General features: G+C 42.7%; 1 protein-coding gene across 13 annotated transcripts in view; it reads right to left on the bottom strand.

Moving 5' to 3' along the window:
- The window catches only part of NF1 (neurofibromin 1), a 257608-nt gene extending 248150 nt beyond the window's left edge, over positions 1–9458 (bottom strand). For all 13 annotated transcript variants that reach the window (XM_086360180.1, XM_086360182.1, XM_086360194.1 and 10 more), the window contains exon 1: positions 8919–9458. In XM_086360180.1, the coding sequence (XP_086216306.1) occupies positions 8919–9443 (525 nt within the window). In that variant the 5' untranslated portion in view covers positions 9444–9458. The remainder of the gene's footprint in view (positions 1–8918) is intronic.
- Between the last annotated feature and the right edge of the window lie 8916 nt (positions 9459–18374).

The raw sequence follows: 18374 nt of genomic DNA, 5'->3' as shown, positions 1-18374 counted from the left end.
TTAGAGAATAAAGACAAAACATCTTCCCAGCCCTGAGCTGGGACAGAAGTGAAAGGCACTGATGAGGACAAAAGATTTGGAAAGGTACTCCAAAAGACAAAGTGAACGCTGTGAAAGTTGTTGCTGGGGGTGAGGGGTTTCAAAAAGCAGACAGAGGAAGGAAAGCAGATGGGCAAAAAGAAAGACAGACTCAGGAATCCAACAGAACAAGGCACTCAAATCCAACCGAAGGTTAAAAGGGTGCCTTCCAATTTGATCAAATCCTCAATGGAATGTTCTTAAGAGTATGAAAACCAACTTTACAAAACTTAACTGTGAAATACCAGATAAAAGAATCAAATAAAAACATACTGTCATATTTATAACTATACATTCCTGTTGGTATTCTCACAAATTCTACACTCTCACCTTCAGAATTCAACTCACTTCACCTAAAAATCTGCGGTGAGTTATAAAATGTCATAAAACTAAAAATAAAAGGGGAACAATGTTACAACTTCCACTAACAGCCTGAGAAGTTTTGATAAGGTGAAAAGAATGATAAACAATGAAATCAGTATACAATGCTTAAAAGGTATGTCTAACACATGACCAACCGAAAAAAAGATTTCCATATGAACTCTCTTATGAACATAAAAGATTCTCTCTTAAGAACATAAAACATGTTATTTTTGAGTGAAGAAGCAATAATACTTTCCTCTCTTTACATATTTGTGCTATCTGTTCACAAAATTTAGACCTTTTTTGTAAAGCTCTATTTATTGGAAGTTACTGCTGTAAGGATTAAGACACCCACACTCTAGTTTAAACTCAATCACATGTCATATGATAATGAACAAGTTGCTTTGCTTCTCTAGCTTGTTTTTCCACGCATTATAGAAATAATAATAATCACCAAACTATAAAGAAAAGAGAAAAAATGCTGCACAGGATAATAATTATGATAATACATTTTTATGATTATTTACAGCTTCCTTTCACATAAAAGATTCATACCCAAGACACTAAACAAGCCCACGATGTAAGTAAAGCCAGGTATTACCCCCAACTTACAGATGCAACCAGAAAACTCAAGTTCAGAGAGGCTGACTTGCCCAAGGTCACACTGAAAACTGCTCAGTATACTGTGTAGTAAGAGAAAGAGCTCTTGACTGTCATCACAAAATTGAGACAGTAAGAGGGGTTTTCTCATGCCCAAATTACTATGAGGACTATCCAAGGTAAGCTGTCAACAATTAGATGGAAACGGGTTGCTTGAGGTCCTTATGACCCATAATTACCCACAAGGCCATCATCTGGATATAAAACTATGACTGAAAATAAATTAAATAAAAGTCCTTTAAAGTAAATTTCTAAACGTCCTGCTATTTAGTAAATATTCATGCCTCTTGCACTAGACACAACACCCTGCTTGGGGGATGTGAAGGGGAAGGGGTAAGGATATCACAAGAAAAAGTTTTAAGTTCTCTGAAATTCAACAGGCTAAGACACTCCAAACTATAATATATGAATAGGGGCAGGCAACAGCTTGCAGACTGTAGGGGCAACCCTAAGCCAAACCAAAAGAGTGCCAGGCTGTGGTTTAAAGAAAACATGCAATCTGGAAGTCTGCACCTCAAGTTACTGCTACTGCAAAGTAATTAGTACCATTTATAGCAAAAATATGTAAAGTTTAGAGGATAATTCCAATTCTTCATTATAACAGGATGGCATTCCATATTACCTTGGGGCTTTCTTAACAGAAGCCCTTTTGATGATATAGTCAATGCTTCAAAAGCCACTCTCAGAAAACCAAAGAATATAACTATATATCTCAGCCATATAACATCTGAAGTGGTCAAATCTGCCATCACTGCAGGTACCTGAAGAGAGTTTACTGGAGGCACTATCAATTCCAGTTATTTATATTGTACAGTGTTAAAATTCTCTTCAGCACAACCTCTGAGTGTACTCTGTTTACTGAAGGCTCTACCACACAGCATGAAACAGGTATTTTACTGCTGAAATCTTAAACTTCATTCACAGTCATCACAATGTAAAAACACCTTAACTTTTCTATTCTTCAAGGTCAAAACAAAGTTTGTCTCATCTTTCCCTCTCCACCCCCAAGAAAATGGGGTAGTCTAAAAGATGTCAGGCAGAATAAGCCAATGCTTTTTATAAATTCAAGTCAATCCTCAGCAAAGGAAGAGCTTAAGATGCCTATATTCTACTTCAGTATTGATTCTAAGCCTTTTAACAGTTTAAGCTGACCACAAACCTCCCCTTCTACTTCTTCTATAGAACATTCTTCTCTTTAAACTTCCTTTAAAGAATGAGCCTTCCTATCCCTCCCCGTCCACTGTCTTATATACACACAGATACACACAAACCCCCCAATGAAGAGTAGACTGAGACCTAGGGAACACATGTGCAAAGCACATGTTTTTAATTAATACAAGGCTCACCCTGCAAAGTATGTTGCTATAATGCAACAACAGAGAGTCTACACAGGACCTCATAACACCAAATTTGAAAATAAAACAAAATGCCCTACAGCAGTCTGCGTAAAGAATAAAGATGCAAAAATAAAGCATGCTTACCGTTGTATCTCTAACCTTTGCTTTAAGGACAAAATTCTCCATGCTAAACACATTCAAAAAAAAAAAAAAGGCAGAAGATTTAAGACTCTAACATCCTATTGGCCAAAAGTGTCAAATAAAAAGTGTAGCAATATTTAAAATCTAATAAAACAATATTAAATCTAATATAACAAGCCACACAACACTTTATGACATTTTTCTATTACACTTTCCAAAAGTGAACAGCCATCTATTATGTATGCCACAAATAGATGATAAAGCACGAAAACAGATTACAGTCATTCGTGGTAGGTTACCTAAGGACCCTCTCAGTACCCTAAGCATTTGTTAATGATCACTAAACTGAAGTATATATTGGACAAGGTACATAAGGGGGAACATCCAGAGACTAGTCACCTTCCTTTATTTGGTAAATATACAATCATCAGTCAGCTATATAGAAAATGTATAAATTTTACATTTGGATAATCTTAGTCTTTTCAAAGCATTTCACATTCATTATCTTCTCAGTTCGGTTCAATTCAGTAGCTCAGTCGTATCCAGCTCTTTGCAACCCCGCGGGCTGCAGCACGCCAGGCCTCCCTGTCCATCACCAACTCCCAGAGCTGGCTCAAACTCATGTCCATCGAGTAAGTGATGCCATCCAACCACCTCATCCTCTGTCGTCCCCTTCTCTTCCTGCCTTCAATCTTTCCCAGCATCAGGGTCTTTTCCAACGGGTCAGTTCTTCGCATCAAGTGGCCAAAGTATTGGTGTTTCAGCTTCACCATCAGTCCTTCCAACGACTATTCAGGACTGATTTCCTTTAGAATGGACTGTTTTGATCTCCTTGCAGTTCAAGGGACTCTCAAGAGTCTTCTCCAACACCACAGTTCAAAAGCATCAATTCTTCAGCACTCAGCTTTCTTTATGGTCCAACTCTCATATTCATACATGACTACTGGAATAACCATAGCTTTTACTAGACGGACCTTTGTCAGCAAAGTAATGTCTCTGCTTTCTAATATGCTGTCTAGGTTGGTCATAGCTTTTCTTTCAAGGAGCAAGTGTCTTTTAATTTATCCTATCAGATCACTGCAAAAAATTTTCCTTATGCAGACTTGACACTAAAAGTAAGTGACAAATTCAAGATCACAAAGGTAGTCAATCAGATCTGAAACTTGATTCAAAAATGCTAGCTCTGTTGGAGGAAATATAAATAGGTACAAGTTCCTCCTTAAAGCTTTCTTTTGTTAAAAACCTATTCCCAGTTAAAGTATCACTTATAAGATGGAGGCCACCATAAACACTAAATTATTAATAAAATTCAGTTATTTGCATTTAAAATAAAGCCAAATTACCACTCCTGTTAGCCAGTCTACCTTTGAACCAAGAATCATATGAAAAACATTCCATCAATGACTCAATGTGTGCTTATAACTCTGCTGGGCCCTGGGGTGACTATTAGTAGAATTCTCACAGAGAGTTCTTGCTTTTCAGAAAGTTTACACTCCATTTGATAAAAAAGAGAAGAGAAAAGAAAATAATGCTAAGCTATGTTCAATCAACCCTTCCAAGGGGAGACACCTTAAAGGGTGTTTCTGTAGAACCTGAGGTGACAAGCACATGAACAAGTGAGGACGCAGTGAGTTTAGTCTATAAAGACTTCATGGGAAAAATGAAGCTCGAGCTACCCATTTAAGTGTAGACAGGAATTAGAAAAAGATAAAAGAGGAATTAAAGCATTTAGGCAGGGGCTGGTATAAACAGAGGCAGACAAGCAGCAATAAGCTTGACATACACAGTAGAGACTGAGCCAGCTTGCCTGCGACATAGGTGCACACTGAGACAAAACGAGAAAATGTTAGGTAAATTAAGTGGGGTCAGCTCCCCACAGACCATTGTGGCACAGGGAGATGCTGTTAAAAGTATTAAGGTCATCAAATATTTAAACTAGAAAGAAATCTTACAGATTTTTCTAGTCAATTCCAAAAAAAAGGAAATACAGGATCCACAGAGATCTAATGGCTAGTATGAGGACTGAGGCTGTAAAGAGCAGGACAAAACTCACACCTTCATTTAGGAACCGCAGTTCAACGGTGGGCAGCACCATATGACAAAAAATGCACATCTGTCCAAGGGTGAAGGATGGATCTGCAAGCATACATACAAGACAGCATTGTGCCTTGGGAATTCGAGACTGGTTTCCAGGGGCAATGGACCACCACAGTGGCATTACAGTTGATCAAAAAACCACTGTTTTGCCAGAAGGCATCACTTTCAAGAAAGCAGCAATCCAGAAGGAAAGCAAGAGGCAGGAGCTAGTTTTTTCATAGAGTTACAGAGGACATAGGTGGATAAACGAGAGGCGGCAGGCATCTGGCAACAAAAGGAAAAAAAAGACGGATCTATACAGAGAAAGGTACAAGACCAACCAAACATTTAAGAGAAAAGAAATCTTAGTAAGTTTCAAGGCGAAAAGGAAGGAGCTCACATAAAGAAAAACTCAATTAGATGCTAAAGGTGGGAAGAGTGAGGGAGCACAGAGAACTAATTGAGGACCAGTTGGAAATCGTTTTTAAAAGATGAGTTCCAGAATAAATAAGCAATTTTTTCTCACTCACCATACCCTTTGCCAAAAGAATATTCATTTTCAACTACTCATAAGGCCTTACAACAATGGCAGACCAGGCTTTAAGAACAAGGCTAAGGAGTTTTTGGTTTTTTTTTTAAATCCAAAGCAACTTCAAAGTTTTACAAATCTATATGGCCAATTAACATGTAGTCTGTTACTTCAAAGACGCTTGCCAATCATTTTATAACATAAGTTTTATACCACATATTCAAAGAACATTCTGATTAGCATTTAATTTACAACCACCAATAAGTTAGTATTAAAAATTTTTAAATCCGAGTTTACTCTCTAATATGTTCTTTAAAAATGTTATTTTTTGGCTTTTTATATAGCGCTTTTACTTGATCAGATGTGGAAAATGTATATTTACAACAAATCATTTGATGGTTATGGATTATAGGACATATATGGTTATAGGACATCATTTGATGTCCTATGGATCTTTCTCAACTTCTTAAAACAAAAACCTGCATATAACCAGTTTTTCTATACTCCCTTTCAGGAACAAAGTCCTACAGAAATTGGGCATATGAAGCTAGGTGAGGCAGGTAAGAAGGTTCTCTCTAATTTAAGTACCCTGGCTAATGAGCCACAAATTAAAGCTACACACCCACACCTAAAATTGCTAATTTCAATTTAGAAACTTACTATTTACCACCCTACAGGCAGGTTAAGGAGCAGCAGAAGATATAACTTTACACATTCAGCTTTCTGGCTGTCTACCTTCACAAGTTCCATCCCTAATCAAAGTAGTACTTACTTTTTAAATTGTTAGGAATTGCTCAGTTGCCATAAATACTAGGCTTAGGTGCAATGTTATTTTACCCACTTGGAAACAAGGACTTGAGCTCACAATGTCAAGATGGAACACTACCACTGTTTAATCTGTGTCTACTGCACCAAGTTGCTGAGCAATACCCATCAGAGTACAATAGGTAATCAACAGTGGCTAGTAAGACATTTCTGCTTTTATCACCACAAATATTAGAAGTCTAACTAAAACATCAACTCAATCATAAATAGAGTTGCCATCTTTAGACATGCACATGCTCTCTGGTTCTTAGCTTAATAAAAAGTCTTAGCTGTAATAAAAAGCAGCAGCTTGACTCCCCCTGGACCCAGTGAAACAAAGTACAGACAATATATTCAAAATTTAAAACTTTCAGACATAGTTGAAATACTGAAGACTCTCAAACATCTCTCACTACATGTAGGTTGTTTTCCCCCCTCAATATAAATGTAAACTCTTCCCTCCTAACTATACTTTTGGATTATTAAAACAAATCCTAGAGATACTTACCAGAAAAAATTATTCCTGATTGTCCAGCATTCAATACTTTTCATACTGAGGCTCTTATTATTAGGTCTGCTATGCGACCTTGAAAAGTCACTTAACCACTCTGAGCCTCAGTTTTTCCCACCTTCCAAATTCAAAGTAAACTCTAATTTAAACGTTTATTAATTCCATAATAAGTTAATGTCTACAAGTGCCTTACGTTAAACACCAAAACCCTTATACTTTGACATCTCAAAGTCAGTGGGCTTTAACCCTGTAAGGGAAAAATGTGAGGAATAATTTGTCCTATGGATCTTTCTCTTTAATAACAATATAAAAGTATAGTTTTTTAATGCTTGTTTAAAATTCTTATGTCCTTAATTGTTAACCGATGGTGTGAGTCTGATTCCACAATATTCATAACAAAGCAAACAACAAAGTACAAGGTCTTTCAACACTGGGGACAAAAAAAAGGAAACATTTACTTGCATCATTGGACATATAATCAAAATCATTCTTCTTTTAAAATTTAGAAAACTATGTTTTCAATATGTGACAGATAAGCCTAGAGATCAACAGGTAAAAAGTAAAGAAATAAAGTTTAAAAACTGGAAAAAAAAACTTTTAATTTAAAAAATATTGGGAGGGAGGGTGTACCTATGGCTGATTCTTGCTGATGTATGTATGACAGAAAACCACAAAATTCTATAAAGCAATTATCCTTCAATTTAAAATTGTTTAAAAAACTGGCAACAATAGTTGTGGTGTGAATCCATCAAATTCCTGCATCCAGATTAAAGTATCCACACAGTCTACCTTTGGGAACTGTGTGCCTTTTAAATCCTTTTTTAAAATTACACAGACAAAGTCTTTTCTATCAAGTTTTAAACGTAAGGCTCTTACAATAATACAATCCAATATATGTGGTCACATTTCACTCCCTCAAATAGATTAGCAGTACAGTGGTTTACATACTTTTTGGTCTGGAAGCATAAGGATAGGTGAAAGAACTTCAAGTCTCTGACAGCTTTGTAATTCTCTTTTATCTACGTAGTTTCTTCTCAAATTTCCTCTCAATTCCTCTGCCTATTCCTAAGTATCATTCAGATAGGTCAGAAACTGTTTATGGATCCACTCAGCTCCCAAAATCAGTTTCATGATTATATCCAGTAAACAAAATAGACTGACTCAATCTCAAGCAGTTCCTCATCACAGGAAGTTCATCCTAGAACTGCAGCTACAAAAGCATTCTTCTAAGCGATCCCCAACTACTAAACAGCAACACAAAGTTAAACTAAATCCTACTGACAAAAGGCTCCGGGTGGATTCATTCTGATCAGCCCCAGGAGTCTGTGGCTCAGGCAATAAAAAGGGACCTCCTCAAGCTAGGTAACTTTTTTCCTCCATCTCAGATATTCTCAATGCAAGTTCTCTTGTCAACTAAGAGGTGCGAGTTAAAAAAAGAAAAAACAACGACAACAGAACACTAGCAGAATTAACGGCTTCGGGACCACTTCCCAGCTGGCTTTGCTGTTGTCAGTGGTTCTGATGCAGTTTCCCACTTTCCTTTCACTCTGCTCCCCCTTAATCCTCAAGATTCCCACTCCAGAAAGCAATATTCACATTCTCAGACTGCTGGGCAAAACATAAAAGGGGAAACTGCAACTACCAAGGAAGGGGGAAAAAAAAAGGAAAAATATTTCAGAAGCAGGAGGGAACCAGAACCATGGTTTCCACTGCAAAGGGCAATGTAAAAGCCAGTCTGGTCTTATCAGGATATGGGGGGCGGTTGGTGGGGGGACACTCGTGTGGGGCATCAAAAAGATGTTCAGTGTGTGCAGTTGGAGCTCTCCGGGCGGGCTGAGACGATGGAGCAGAAAGTAAGAAAACCTGTGTTTCCCTGCTTTCTTCTACTCTTCCCCCTCCAAGAGAGGAAGCAGAAGAAACTGGGGGAGGGGCGGGATGTTATCTTTCTCCTATTGGGGGTACACAAGAAGGGCCTTGGGGTTCGTTCAGTTACTCACTCCCGTTTAGGAGGTCCACTGAGGGAAGAGGAAACCCCTAAATGTTACCCACCTCCGTTCACAAATAAAAAAGTAAGGCGGGGGGGAGATGATTAAATCCAGATGCAGAGCCCCTGAAAGCGCCCCCAGGTCACTCATCCCTATTAGCAAGCGGAAGGGCTGGGATAAAGGGGATGGAGGGTCGGAGGGGTGGTCAGGAAAAAGGCCCCACCCCCCGACTGAGGAGGGAGAGGGGCGCCCAAGACACCAGCCGTCCCCTCCTTGCCCGCACCTCCCCCCTAGGCCACCCCCTCTTATCCCCCCAAGCCTTTCCTCCAGAGCCCGAGGCAGCTGCGGGGGAGGCGGCCGCTCCTTCCTCCCCTCACCCACTCGGTCCCCACCCCCACTCCGCTCCCACCTCCCGCCCGCCCCGGGCCCGTTACCTGCTCGTCGAAGCGGCTGACCACGGCCTGGACCCATTCCACCGGCCTGTGCGCGGCCATGTCCTCCCCGCAGCCGGGGGGCGGCGGAGGGACCAGGCGGCCGGCGCCCAGGGCCGGGAAGAGGGCAGGGAGCGGGGGCTGAGGTGAAGGAAGAGGCGAGGAGAGGGTCTGAGGAGTGCAGGCTCCGAACGTTCCCACGGGGGTGGGGATGGGTGGCCTGTGCCCGGTCGGGAGGGGGAGAGGGGAAGGGGGCGTTGGCGAGGAGGCTGGGGGAAGGGGGGCGGGGGAGGGGGGCCCGGGGAGGGGAGGGGGCCTCCTGGTCGCTCTCCCCACTAGCGCCGTCTCCCCACAGCCATCACAGTCCGAGACGCCGCCATGACACCCCACCGGAAGTGGGATCCTTTCCACGGCCCGGGGAGAGGGAGAGCGAGCGAGCTCGAGATTGAGAGCGCGGCTGGGAAAGGGGAGGGGGAAGCGAGAGGGAAGGGGGCCTGCGGCGCATGCGCCCGCGCCGGCCGGTTTCATTAATGAAAAAGTGAGTCCTCCTGGAGGTGACGTCACCTAACTCCTCCGGGCCCGGAGGCGCGCGTCCCTCATCGCCTCCGGGCTCACCTCGGCTCGGGCTCTAGTTGCAGCCGGCCAGAGTCCGAGCCCACCCGGGAGCATCCGCTCCCATCTCACCACCGCCCTCAGCTCCCGGTCCCCCGCCGGCCTCCGAGTTTGGATTGCTCCCGGATTGGAAGTTAGGGCGCCCTGGGGCTAGCATTTCTCCCTGCACGCAGATCTTTGCCGCTGTTTTCTGGGGAGCTGTGCTTTGCCTTAAGTCCTCGCAAAAAATAAGGCACATAACCTCAGGTTTCCAGGTCCTCCGTAGCTACTATAGCCTGCTGAGTAACAGGAAAAAGTAAGGCCAAGGGAGATTAGGTAGATGTTGTTGTTGTTGTTTTTTAAACGTCCTCTTAAATCCCAGTGGTAGACCCAGTGGCAGTCAAAGTACTCAGACTCCGGAATCCCAGTCTACACTTCCTCTGCTGAACTGATGGGCACCCAAGTTAAAACTTTTGCGCATTTGATAATAGAAAGATTTAGTTTTCCACTATCCTCAAAAAAACCTTTAAGGGCTTGGCATACATTATTAATTGAACACATTTATCATCTTATTTAACTCTTTCAGCTAGCCTTTCCAATAGCTCTCATAACTCTCATGAGGCTGGGTTGCAAGAGGTTGGTGATATGCCTTAAGTCATAGAGTTGGTTGGTGGGTGGCAGTCAGAATGCAAACCCAGGTGCTTTGACCCCAAAGACAATAGAGACAGATTATGGCAGAGTCGGACACGATTGAAGTGACTTAGCATGGCTCTTCTGAAACAAAGTCCTTCCCTGTGCCCCCAGTACCAGAGTTGAAATGATTTCGTGTGGAATTGGGTCATGATAGTTTTCCAGGTAGACGATTACATCCAAAACGATGGGTGATCTATCCATATCTGACATGAACTTCAGAGTGAGTTATTTTTAAATTCATCTTCCTAAATACACTTTACTTAGGCTAATGTTAAAGTGAGTTTACACATTCTGGAGCACATCCTGATTAAGAGCCAGTGAGGCCACACAACAGGATACTAACTGGGTGACAAGGTAGAGTGAAACCAGAATTTTACTTTTACCATAGATAACGCACAAAGCCAATAGCACATATACAGAGAGATACATCTGTGAGAGAAATTTCCAATTTCTGCCGGCTGGTGACTGTCCAAAATACATATTAAGTTAATTAATGTTTCATTCCAATAGAACAAGAGGACAGGGTCTGGATGGTTCTTTTGTCCATTCTTTAAGAATACAGCATGAATACTGACTTAATTTATTTTAGATGATGTCAGAAATGATGCTGACAATGTGGACAAAAATGATCAATATTAACAATGTCCATCTATGGGTTCCTCAATTAGGACCCTGGAGAAAGCTCTCACTTATACTCCCAAGAGCTATCTCAGTGCCTCCATATCAGTGCCAAACTTCCAGACCCACAGTCTATTTTTCCTTTTCTCATTTGTTGTTGTGTTTAGTCGCTAAGTCATGTCCTACTCTTGTGACCCCATGGGCTGTAACCCACCAGGCTTTTCTGACCATGAAATTTTCCAAGCAAGAATTCTGGAATGGGTTGCCATTTCCTTCTCCAGGGCATCTTCCCAGCCTGGGGATAGAACCCATGTCTGCTGTACTGGCAGGTGGATTCTTTACCACTGAGCCACCAGGGAAGCCTCCTTTTTTCATACTTCCTCTGAAAGTCCCTAATTACTTTCCTGTTGGCATGGCTTTTTGCCTGAGCATTACTCTCATCTTTGCTAGACTGGGTATAAGTGCCCAACCTCTTGACTACCTTGGTCTCTGTGACATTCCATTGCTAAGATCCCTCTATATTTCCCTTTCCTCTTCTTTGGTTCCCCTAACTCCCCATTCCTCTCTAATTCTATAGTGAGACACCCAAACTTCAGACCTTTGCCCTCTGCTCATTTTGCTTTACGGGCTCCAGCCAGCATGTCACTGGGCCTAGTCACTCAGTTGTGTCTTTGCAACCCCATGGATTGTATCCCACCAGGCTCCTCTGTCCATGGGGATTCTCCAGGCAAGAATACTGAAGTGGGTTGCAATGCCCTTCTCCAGAGTATGTCATTAATTTATCCGAGTCAACACTGGTTATCCTGGTGCCTCCCATGAGGGCCAAACCACTCATTACACTTGGAGGTGTAGACTAAAAAACTTCCTCTCCAATCAAATTCATTCAGTGCCACTGAACCAATATTAAGTGTCCAAATGTCTACTATATGTACCATGCATAGTATAGTAGGAACTCTAAACAAAAATGCCAAAGAAGGTCATACCCAGATACTGTGGTGAACTATAGAGGCACCTCCCCTTCTGTAAAGGAGCAGCAGTCACTCTACTCCAGTCAATCCCTGCCCTGCAACAATGTTGACACAGTGTTGCTAGATCTTCTGGTTACTCAAGAGAAACCAGAGTTCTGAATTTACATATTAACTCTTCCAATTTGTACATAGGGCCAGCCAATTCACTTTTTTAAAAACACTGTGCAGTCAAAATACCTCTGCGTTCTGAATTAAGCCCACGGGGCACCAGTTTGACTAGCTCTGGTCTAGTAGGAAGACATGGGCTTCAGAGCCGAATAGAATTAGATGTGTGTCCTAACATCCCCTATTCTGTACTGTTCTACACAAGAGGCTTTTAGGAGAACTAGTGTTTGGTATGGTTTTAAATGCATCTCTTTGAATCATGCTGTTTTTCACTCAGACAACAATCTGATATTTTCTTCCAACTCTTCAAGAGGAGTCTTCCCCCAATTTCTTCCCTCCCCCCCACCTCCAGCAGGCCAAGGAGCAAGCAACTTCTTAGGACCCAGGCGCCCATTTCCCCAGCTGCTGGTGGCCAACAGCTCTCAACGGAATCCCTTTCCAGAAACTGCCCTCACAAGAGAGCTACCTGGAGCAGACAGCCTGCACAAATGACTGGGAGATGCAACCTCATGGTAGAACCACCCAGGGCCCTTCCCACTCCAGAGTTCCCTTAAAGGATCAGCAACCAAGGGGTCAGCTGAGGCCTTGTCTGTGACTGCATTTAGTCCAGCTTCTCTTTCTGCTGAATCCTACCCTTTCCATTCCTGTATGGTGTTCATCCTAAGGTTTTTACGTAGAGTCCTGCTTGCAAGTCTCCATATCAGAGTGGGTTTTCCAGAGAATCTGAACTAAACCAAAGAGTCCCTTGAGTGTGGTCTGATCCAGTGGGGCTGAATTGCCCGCTGGTGAGCTGGCAGTAGGGCCTCAGGTGAAGCCCCAGTAGACCCTGGTACAACTGTTAAAGCCCTCAGCAGCTGTGATAGGATGGGGGTATGGAGCGTATTGATAATGTTAGTGTGAGGATGCACCGCTAGATGCAATCTCTCAGGCATCTTTAAAATCTGGGGAAAAGAGCAGTTTAAGAACTATGGGATTGGGTAGCTATTGATAGAGTAAATCTTTGCCTCAGGAAAAGACAATCCAAAGTTGAAGGTGATTAATCACCAACTAAAGGCTAAGGATGAAAACTAGAGTACTTCCTTAGCAGCATATAAATGAGATGGGGGAGAGGGAGGAGGCAGAAAAAGCTCAGAATCAGGCCCAGGACCGAATTATCAGAGTAGAACTACCAAAAAATTGAATTCTCAGCTCTGCCAAGTCTGCAGTGGCAACGACAGGGCTGCAGTGGGGAAGAAGAAGGATCCTGACACTTCAGACAGAATATCTGGGTCAATGCACTTAAAAACTTTACAACCCCACGTCACCCTAAACACTGTGGGTTTGTCAAAATGCCCCACCCCACCTTGCTTGAAAATGAAGTATCTAGGAGACTTTCCTGGTGGTCCAGTGGCTAAGACTCTGAGCTTCCAATGCAGGGGGCCAGGGTTCGATCCCTGGTGAGGGAGCTAGATCCCACATGCCTCAACTAAGACCCAGTGCAGTCAAATAAATATATTTTTAAAGAAAAGATAATGAAGTATCTACCTTGCAGAGCAACACATATCCTCCTCAGGATCTATCTGTACTTTTCCTCTGGTCTACCAGACCAATAACTAAAGTCACAAGATAATCTGAGTGAGAAAATGCTGGAGCTGCCAAAGGAGGAAAGGTACTATTCATTCTGAAAGAGCTAAAGGACCTAGCTAGCATATATATACTTGCAGAAGCTGGGAATATATATATATATATATATATATATATATATATATAGGGTCAGGTCCCCAGGGTGCTGACTGGGGAAGGGAGGAGGAAGAGGAGGGCATAAGGCCAGACAAAGCAGAGTTTACTGATATGAGCATCTTCCTGTTCTACAGTATTTTCATCCTGGCAAGAACCTCAGGAGCTAGTGCTAAAGATTGCTAGGATAGCTCTAGGGAACTTGGAGAAATCAATGGTCCACATTAGGCGAAATACTGACAGAAAGACTAGAGCTTTTGTCTGCAAAGGCTACTAGGGAGCAAAAGACACAGGGAAGTGGCCATGCTAGAGGGGATAGACTATGTGGTGGTGGTGGTTTAGTTGCTAAGTTGTGTCCAACTCTTGCGACCCCATGGACTATAGCCCGCAAGGCTTCTCTGTCCATGGGATTTCCCAGGCAAGAATACTGGAGTGGGTTACCATTTCCTCCTCCAGGGGATCTTCCCAACCTAGGGATAGAACCCACAGCTCCTGCATAGCAGGCGGATTCTTTACCACTGAGCCACCAGGGATTCCCGATATACTATGTACATCATACCAACTGACTACATGCTGCCACTAAGCACAAGGAACCAGGAACCCTCTGGGGGAAAGGACTCGGCCTTACTGGTACACTCTTCTCTACAGGTCTGTGTTGATGACAGAAGATACTGTTACAGAGCTGGGCTCCCTCATAGCAATGGGCCTAATAAGACCTTGAAGAAAGAGAGACCAAGTGGCAATGTTTAACCAGCAGAAATTAAGTGCCATTGTTAAGAGAGGTGAGATTAGCGTGGCAACCAGAGGGGCATGACCTACAGACAGCTATGGAGAGCGTTAACAGAACACTGTGTACTTAGAGGAAATGAGGGCACCAGGGTTCATTGTGTATACCTTTTATTTTTTTTTAATTCAAGTACTAGTGGTAAAGAATCCACCTGCCAAAAAAAAAAAAAAGAATCCACCTGCCAATGCAGGAGACATAAGAGATGTGGGTTCAGTCCCTGAATGGGGAAGATCCCCTGGAGGAGGGTATGGCAACCTACTCCAGTTTTCCTGCCTGGAGAATCCCATGGACAGAGGAGTCTGGTGAACTACAGTCAATAGGGTTAGAGTCAGACACGACTGAAGTGACTTAGCATGCATGCACAGTTTATTTACAACATTGTGTTAATTTCAGATGTACGGCAACGTGATTTGGTTATATATTTTTTTCAGATTATTTTCCATTATAGGCTATATTAAGATATTGAATATTGTTCACTGTATTATTCAATAAAAGCTTGTTGCTTATCTATTTTATATAAAATGGTGTGTATCTGTTAATCTCATGCTCCTGATATACCCCCCTTCCACTTTGGTAATCATAAACGTGTTTTTTATGTCTGTGAATTTGTTTCTCTTTTGTAAGTAGATTCATTTGCATTATTTTTATGATATATAATATTTGTCTTTCTCTAACTTACTTCACTTAGTATGATGTTCTCCAGGTCCATCCATTCTGCTGCAAATGGCAATATTCCATTCTTGTTTATGGCTTAGTAGTATTCCATTATATATGTCTGTATGTGTATATATATCACATCTTTATCCACTCATCTCAGTGGATATTTAGGTTGCTTCCATGTCTTGGCTATTGTGAATAGTGCTTCTGTGAACATTGGGGTGCATGTATCTTTTCAAGTTTTCATCTTTTCTGGATATATGCCTAGGAGTGGGATTGCTGGGTCATATGGTAGCTCTATTTTTAGTTTTTTAAGGAACCTCTATAATGTTTCTCCTAGTGGCTGCACCAATTCTGTGTACATCTTTTAAAACTCAAGGATGAATGAGGAGAAGTCTGAGGGACGCTGTCCCCATAAAAAGTCACAATCTTCTGCCTAGTTTCTGGACCTCAGCCAGTGTTCAGATACAGAACCTAACGACTAAAGAAGGCTGGATTTCCAGTAAGTGCATATAATAACAAGTCCTTTGGTCCTTCATGAATGTATAATTAGGATAGATATACTTGGTAGCTGGCAGAAGCCCCACCTTAGTTCCTCGGCCTGTGGGATGAGTGGTTATAGTGGGGAAGGTCAAGTGGAAGCTTCTGAAACTGCCCCCCCACCAACCTAGCCAGGATTCTAAATTTAAAAAATAAAAATAAAAAAACCTGCCTCCCCTGGGGGAATTACAGAAATTAGGGTACAATTGCAGAGTAGCCGCAATGGCAGACATGGAGACTGTGCGTGGGCCTGACAGCATGGGCTCCGGCTCCAAGGCTGATTGGGCTCCTGATGCTACCACGTGCCCAACCTGCCAGCAACAGAGACCAAAGCTGAGTCCCCTCTACGGCATCATCCCTCAAAGGAAACCACCAGCCAGGTGATGGCAAATTGACCTCTTCCAACCTAGAGGTAATAGTCATTTATCTTGACTGGAGTAGGTACACATCCTGGGTATGGGTTTGCTTTTCCTACCCTCAGGTTGGTTAGTTGGTTTGTTTCTTTGTTTTTAGCCCACATCACTGTTTAAGGGTCTACAGAATATTTGATCCATTGACACAAGATCCTAGGTAACATAGTACTGGACCAAAGAAACCTCCTTACAATAAAAGAGGTGTGTACAGCAGCAGATTCATGATCGTATACCTATTGGTCCTATAACATACCACATCACCCAGAAACTGCCACTCTAGGAATGTCTATTTGAAGACACACCTGAGGCCCAGATTAGAGATGATACCCTGAGAGGAGGGGGCACCATCCTCTAGGACAAATAACATGCCCTAGTCAAAGACCACTATGTACTGCTATGCCCCCAGTAGGTAGGATTCACAGATCTGAGAGCTGAGGGGTAGAAGGAGGGGCCCTGCTTCACATCAACCCCAGTGGTCCATTTGGGGAGTGTCTGTTTCCCATCCTCACAACTCTGGGTTCTGTAGGACTAGAGATCCTTGTTTCCAAAGGGGGAACTCTTCCACCAGGGGACACAGCAATAGTCCTATTAAGCTTCAAGCTATGACTGCCTTCCAGTCACTTTGGGGTGCTTGCACTAAGACACTAGCAGGCAAGAAAAGAAGTCACCATCTTGGTAGAGATAAGTGACCCTGATCATCAGGAAGTTGTAGAGATGCTATTAGGTAACAGGGGGCAGAATAGAAGATGTCTGGAGATTTCCCTGGTGGTCCAGTGGTTAAGAATCTGCCTTGCAAATGCAGGTGACCTATGTTCCATTCCTGGTCAGGGAACCAAGATCCCACATGTTATGGAGCAACTAAACCCACCCACCACAACTACTCAGCCTGCAAATCACAACTAGAGAGTCTATGCACTGCAACAAAAAATGTCACATGATGCAATGAAGACCCAACACAGCCAAATAAAGAAATAGATATTTTAAAAAAGAATATGTCTGGCAATCTACAAGGACATCTCTTGGTGCTCCCTTGTTCAATTATGACGGTAAATGGACAACTATAGCAGCCACATCTGAAAATGATGTGGTGACTAGAGGCTCAGATCCTCTCAGGGATGTGTGTTTGGGTCATCCTACCATAGAAGCCGCTGAGAGTAGCATAGATGCTACCTTAGGGTCAGGGAACTCTAGAAAGGCAAGGAAATGGAGATGATCAGTGCAGTCTTAAGACCAGTGACAGTGGTGAGGGCTACAATGTATCCTACCAACTATACTCTTATTAACTTCTCCTTGGAAAGGAGACCAACCAAAAGCTGTAGGAAATAGTCCCAGAGTTTATATGAAAAAAGTGGATTTGAACAGTAGAAGGCTTTGACGACAGGGAACACCACTGTGTCCACTTCAAGACTGAAGCCCTCATTCTGCACCCCCACCCCTCCTGCTGGGAGGATTAGTAGCTGGCTGATGCCTGTCTGAGACCCTATCAAGAAATTACCATTGATTAAAAACAACTGCCTTGTCCAAGGTCATATCCACTTCCCATGAAAACCCACTTCCAACCTAGGGGGACCCCCAACTTCTTCAAGCAGCTAAAGGCCTGGCCCTCAAGGACTCTGCCTCAAGGTGGGACTACTCTGATGGGCCTTCTCAACTGCAAAGCTCCTTGTGGAATTGGCCAAATCCTTTGTTGCAATTATGTCCTAGTTTAACTTCCCCTTCTTGCCAATCCTACTTTCTTGTTCCCAAAATGGATTAATCCTGAAGGCACTTCACAATGAACTTCCTGTCTACAAATCTCCATCTCAAAGTCAGTTTCTACCTGAGATATCCAAATTCAAATGACAGCACTACTCACTAACTACCTGACTGGCAAGTTAATTCGTCACTCTAAGCCTCACTTTCCACATCTATCAATTCAGTTTAGTCGCTCAGTCACATCTGACTCTTTGCGACCCCATGGACTGCAGTACACCAGGCTTCTCTGTCTATCACCAACTCCTGGAACTTGCTCAAACTCATGTCCATTGAGTCGGTAATGTCATCCAAGCATCTCATCTTCTGTTGTCCCCTTCTCCTCCCGCCTTCAATCTTTCCCATCATCAGGGTCTATTTTAGTGACTCAGTTCTTCGTATCAGGTGGACAAAGTATTAGAGTTCCAGCTTCAGCAACATCTATTCATGGGATGATAATAAAAGTACCTGGTTGGTGGTGCTCATGGTAAAGAACCACCCCCACCTGCCAATGCAGGAGATTCAAGAGATGTGGGTTTGATCCCTGGGTCAGGAATATCCCCTGGAGTAGGAAATGGCA

The sequence above is a fragment of the Bos grunniens genome, chromosome 19 (genome assembly GCF_055505025.1).
Source record: "Bos grunniens cultivar Pamir isolate PY7600 chromosome 19, Bosgru_T2T1.0, whole genome shotgun sequence".
Taxonomy (NCBI): domain Eukaryota; kingdom Metazoa; phylum Chordata; class Mammalia; order Artiodactyla; family Bovidae; genus Bos; species Bos grunniens.
The sequence above is the reverse complement of the archived record's forward strand: the minus strand, read 5'-3'. Positions and strand labels throughout refer to the sequence as shown.